Consider the following 5,861-nt stretch of genomic DNA (forward strand, 5'->3'; position numbering starts at 1 on the left):
TATCTGCGGCCTTGTTTGCACACTGGGCACGTACCAATATTAAGGTAAATAAACTAAGTCAACTTGAATCAGTTAACATTTTAAGCACCAAGTGGCTACCCAAAGTCAAATGGATTTGCTTTAATTCTCCGTCATTTTATTACCTGGAATGAATACTTCATCAGCCTTGGCTTCTAAGCGTTTTAAGAAAAAGATTCTTACGAATATTTGTATTTTTGTTAACTTTCTGAAGTAGCTCAGGGAACCATGTCTACTGAAACATTTCTTTTCTTGACAAATTTCCTTCTAACAACAGGCCTTAATCTTATTAATATTCATTCTCGCTTCCATGTGTTTCCTGGAAATAAAATCTGCCATTACACCTGTGTTTATTCTTTCTGAAAGGTGAGTCTGCTATCCCAAGGCAGTCAACCTTCCAGTGTAATTTCTTCTCTGGGGTTACAGCCCCAAAGATACAGATGTGCAATTTATCTTCAGCTTTTAGGCATCTGACAGGAGATCAAAGCAGATGCATCAAAACACTCTTTGAGAAATACCAGCTCTTCCTTAGGGGGAGAAAAACAACCAACCAACCCTCAAGCAATAAAATTTCCTATGGACAAACTTCAGAATCACTCTATTTAGGGATGAAACGTACTGAGTAACTCCTGGGAAATTCTCATCTTGCTCTCACGAGAATTGCTGCTTTATGCCCCCAGAGCTTTCTGCATGCATCCACCACGACGATGCATCACCCCTTTTTCTTACACAGGCCCCTCATGCCCTTCTCCGGCACCATGATTATCTTCCTCTCAGATACATGTGCAAACACCTGCAATTCTGTATTAAGACTCCAAGGCTGCTCAGCCACTCGCCCCCAAACCGTTTTAATTTTTTTATAAGGCAGCCTCCTTCCCATTTCATCCTCACTGTTAAGAAGCACTGCTCATGCACTGGATCCCTCTCACCCTTGTTGAAATGATCTTTTCCACTCTATCCTTCACATACTTGTAGCAAGCCTACACAAAAAAAACCTCAAGTAAAATATATTTTCTCCACTTCATTATAAACCCATCCTTGACGCTGTTAGCTAGCTCCTTGTCCTTTTCTCAGGCTCTAAATAAAAATTCCCAGTGCCTGTGTTTGCTTCCATTTCCTTCTATGTCCTTCAACTTTCTGAAATCCCATTCCTTGTTACGCATTATGCTTACGCTCCTATTCTTTTTGAACTGCTCCCTGGGGAAACTGGTCAGCACCCAAGAACTATGCACTGAACCTAAGTAACTGAAAAAAAATGGAGAAAAACATTTTAACATATAATTGGATTAAAACACCTTTAACCTAAAAAAATTACTAGACTATTACAAACTTTTAAGAAGTTATTAAATCTCATGCCGATTTTCCCATTATTACTATTGCTTTTTTTTTCCTCCAAAGCACTGCCAAATGAGGATAATTCAGCTGAGCTGGTTATAAAATAAAGAGGCTAAAAATTACTACAAATTAGCAATAAAATTAGCTAGTAGCATCTTTTCATTTCTTCTGATTTTCATACCAAAAAATATACTGTAAGTATAAATGACAGAAACGTGTCAAAGTCCAATTAAGCAATCTTCACTAGCTTTTCATCAGTCAATTCTATTTGATCAGGAATCGGAGCATTTTATAAATACTCTTGTGCACTACACAAAACGCCTATTCAGATTTGACGTCCATTTTCTTTTCTGGTTTTGAAAATTTGGTCTTTTACCCCATTTTCTGAGCTATTCACTGCATTTCCGTATAATGTGAATTTAAAAAGATATTGCTACAACTTCCCCCCCTTTCCTCTTTGACCAAATTTATGGTCAAGTACAAAACATTCAGAGCAAATAATTACTGACCTGACTGAAAGGTCTCACTCAAACTGCCACTTTCACACTGTCAACATCTGGCATTTTTTTAAGCTTTCATTCAGTCATGAACACTCCCAAGGAGAAAAATATCCAAGTGCATGCAAGTGCTTCTCTAGAATGACCTGTTCTGAGACAGAAAAATCATGGCCCCAGAAGAAACCTCTTTTACAAGCTTAGACTGTTATTAATACATTCATCCATTATGTACAAGGCATTAGTTAACCAATAAATTATTTCTTAGAGTAACTGTAGTAGTTTTTACTAACTGAAAAGTTTAATGTCAGGTTCCACCATTCTGTAGTCTGCAAAGTTGCATCCATATATAAATTATCATACATAAAAATAATCCGTTGTCTAAAAGACTGCACATCAAAATACTACTTCCATGTCTGCTTTTAAAAGAATAGGTTTTTGAATTTATTTTTACAAATTGAAGCTTTATAGGGACATTTACTCCATAACCCAAGACTATTAATGAAATAATTATTCAAAAATATGTTTTGTAACTCAGAATTCTGTACATTTTTGTACCTTTTTCAGACCATTATGTTAGCTTTACCATCAGGTTTTCAGTGCTGTGATAGGCAGGCTTCAAATATTGCAAAATATGTTTACAGACAATAATTATTTCAATTACAGTAGCACTCCTATTAACCTTATGAAAATAATTTTGGCTCAAATTTCTAAGTATGTGGGTAACATCCCTTTAAATTTGATATGCTATTGTAACCATCACACCCTCTATACAGTTAATTTTTTGCTGACAAATTATAAAAAATAGTGAAACATCTGAGGTGTGACCTAGTTTTATGAACTAAAGAGCAGCTTTGCCAAAGTTTAAGACAAATACAAAAAAATATTGCACAGCTTAAAATACAATTGTTTACATTCTGACTTCAATACAGTACAACTTAACCGTGAATGTAAGGAATTCCAGTTTGTATTGTGAGCCCAATTATTTGTGCCAGAAAGTCAAACATCATTTACCAAATTTAAACTAGTATGTTTTAAATGTTTACTTGTTATAGGAGTTCTAAGCAAACTCTTAAAAAGCTTAAAAAGCTTTTGGCCTCACTTTTCAGGGTCAGCAACTCTTGCAAACCAACGTTAAAATTTCTGAGCAATACAGGCCATTCAACCCACTATTCCCTCAAAAAGCTATCAGACAGTAAGCATATCGTGAAGTATACATTTTTATTTAACATTCCTAAAATAAGCTGTATTTACATATTATATAAACGTATGAAGTCTTAATATAAAATAGAAAACTGCATTGACTGAGGAAATCACACTCCATATGGAGTTACTTATTGAAGACCATTTGTTTATGAAATTTTACAATAATTTATATAAATTATCTCTTCCAAATTAGATTATTTTTTCTTTTTACTAGTCCACACAATTTTGATGACTTTACAAACAGTGGTGTACATTACAAACTTAAAAAACAGTTACAGCATCTTCCGGCGCAAAACTGGCTTTGGAAAATTAGACAGTCTTTTTTTGTTCTTTCGTAGAGTCTTCTCTGCCACGTCTGCAGTTTCTTTCTGTTTGCTTTTTGTTCCATCCACTGGACTTCCAAAAGGAGAGATGAATTTTATTTCCACTGGTGGAGGTGACCAAGAACCTTCTTTTCTTGTGGTTCCAAAGAGAAAGAGAAGTATCAAATTGATTTTTTGGGGTTTTTTTACTACCAACAGTATTTAGTAGAGGGAAAAAACCCCATGAAATTACAAAATCAGTGCCAAAGAATTATTTATGGGCTTCTTTCTAGATAGGATCAAGGCAGAAAAGGTACATAAATAAGCTTCCTTTTGCTTCCATTCCTTACCTTACTGTCCCAAGCATTCTCAGTCACTACTCTCATGAGCTTTTAGAGCCCCCCACCCCAGCTTTAGAGGCAAATGTCCGCAGACAGTTTTCCAGGAAGAACCAGAAAACATGTCCAGAAACAAGAAGTTCTCTTTACTCATTGTCTGAGACCCTCCTGCCTTGTATGGGGAACCAAAGACCATAAGAGTGTGGTTTCGTAAGGAATAAGACGACAATATTAAGAGCACGCCATCATTGCAAAGAGTAGTATCCACTTGCCCTTTTCTATCCTCTCCCTCTTCTGTTTCCATTAGAAAACTGAACCGTTAAGTGGGGAAAAAGGTGCCTATTAGACGAGCAAGCTGGACAAGCTCGTAAAGTCAGAGCAGAACTGCACAGCCAAGTGAGGAAGAGGAAGTTAGGTGGCTAACAGATGAATCACTACCACAATAAAGGAACGGGAATAAGTGTTCAAAAATAATTTCATACTTGCTTGCTTTCTTCGTTTTTGATTTTGCAGTTCTCCCTCTCTTCAATTTTTGCTTTCCCACAGACTCTATGGATTTGGTATCCTCATCCTCTTTAGTTGGAAGCTCCTATGTTAAGGAAACAAAAACGTTACTCATGCACAGGTTCTTACACTTCTGCAGAATACCAATGAATGTTTCTTTCATAAAGAAGTCACGACAAAGTTATTTCCAAAAGCATTACAGTTTCTCTCCGCAAAAACAAACCTTCCATCTCAAATTATTGTACCATCCTAATGGTTAAAATTCTGAAATTGACAGGTAACACACCAAGTAAGTTTAAAAAAGGCCACTGTGCCTTTTGTTAAAGGCAAAGCAATATTTATTAATTCTTGACTTACATAGATTCAAATTTGATTTTTGTAGCTAGTTTTCATGAAGGAAAAAAGAACATCATTTAGCCGATTAATTTAAAGCTCTCTTTTTAGATATGCTTTCAAGGAGAAAGGCAAGACATTGCAAAGTATGATGTGAAAAAGCAATACAGAAAAAAAAAAAAAATCAGGAACGTCAGACAACTGGAGTTTCTACTTACTGGTTCTTTCACTATTCGGAAAATGCTAGATACATTTTTTCTCCTTGACCTCAAAAGAGGGGGTGAAAAGACAAATTGAGAAGACAAGTCCGGGTCTAAATCCTTAAGCTGCACAGGATGGTCTGCTTTTCCAGCTAAAATGACAATGTACTGTTAACATGCATGTACATTACACATAAAGGACAATGACGTTAAATTACAGCTGATAATCAAAACCACAATAGCTTCCTGAAATAAAAAGTCCAATCAGGTTTATAAACACTCAGTGTGGAGGTATTTTTCCCCTAGTAACTGCCTCTTGGGATCCGTTCTTTAACAGTAAATTGTGAAACAAAAATAAGCCAGTGTAGTGATTTTACTTGCACTTATATAATCAAAGATATTATGCTCAAGAGGCATCAACTGTCCTTACACATCTCAAAAAAATTCTTATAACGTAGTCTAATAAAAAGAACCTAAGTGCAGTAACTTCACTAACAAAGTATATGCCCATAAAAAGCAATCACATAATTAAACAGCTGTATGGTTTGTTGCAACATGCAGCTCATCTTAAGTTAAAAACTGAACAGAATTTGGAAGCATGTCTCCTTTATTTCTCCACTGGGGGGAGGGGATGGCAATCACATATTAACAGATACCCTCCAGTTTTCGGAATTGATAGAAATTAAGCTCATGACAAAAAATCAGATTACATTTCACTTCACTTTACTCGGCTCAGCCTCTTCATCTGTTTCCACCACAACTAGTCAGCGAGTCATATAGAGTACAGAAAAAAGACAAATTGCCTCTTTCCAAATTTTTTATTTTGCATGGTTACATTCTTCACAATACTTAAAGCCATCCTTGCAGTCTGTTTTACGTAGTTTACAAGACAGCAGTATGCCCTATTTTGTGTATGAACACAATGCACCTACCTTTAAATTTCTTCGTCAGCTTTGTGAGAGGAGGAGAGAAAAGGAAGGACTTGTTTTCCTCAACAGACAGTTTCTGATGCATGGCAGTTTTGCGGGATCTGGTTCTTGTAACACGATCTGTTAAAGTTCTTGATGTTTCATCACGTCCTGACGGGTTTATGTCTTCAAGCAGCAAAGGACTGCCACCAGGTCCTTGGGG

General features: G+C 36.1%; 1 protein-coding gene across 1 annotated transcript; it reads right to left on the bottom strand.

Annotated features, from left to right (window-relative positions):
- Positions 1 to 3,049: 3,049 nt before the first annotated feature.
- LOC103893199 (protein ELYS) lies at positions 3,050 to 5,855 on the bottom strand. Its single transcript, XM_009285448.1, has 4 exons — positions 5,663 to 5,855; positions 4,749 to 4,882; positions 4,176 to 4,282; positions 3,050 to 3,509 (listed from the first exon to the last, which is right to left on the bottom strand). The coding sequence occupies exons 1-4, from the start codon at positions 5,742 to 5,744 to the stop codon at positions 3,326 to 3,328; spliced, it is 507 nt and encodes a 168-aa protein (XP_009283723.1). The 5' UTR covers positions 5,745 to 5,855; the 3' UTR covers positions 3,050 to 3,325.
- Positions 5,856 to 5,861: the final 6 nt, after the last annotated feature.

This window comes from Aptenodytes forsteri, unplaced genomic scaffold, assembly GCF_000699145.1.
Source record: "Aptenodytes forsteri isolate BGI_AS27 unplaced genomic scaffold, ASM69914v1 Scaffold2456, whole genome shotgun sequence".
In the NCBI taxonomy this organism is placed as follows: Eukaryota; Metazoa; Chordata; class Aves; order Sphenisciformes; family Spheniscidae; genus Aptenodytes; species Aptenodytes forsteri.

Coding starts and splice junctions, on each gene's coding strand:
- LOC103893199 (XM_009285448.1), bottom strand. CDS start 5,744: ATGCATCAGAAACTGTCTGTTGAGGAAAACAAGTCCTTCCTTTTCTCT. Junction 4,283..4,748: donor TCCGAATAGTGAAAGAACCA/GTAAGTAGAAAC, acceptor TCCTTAACATAG/GAGCTTCCAACTAAAGAGGA. Junction 3,510..4,175: donor AAAACGAAGAAAGCAAGCAA/GTATGAAATTAT, acceptor TGGAACCACAAG/AAAAGAAGGTTCTTGGTCAC.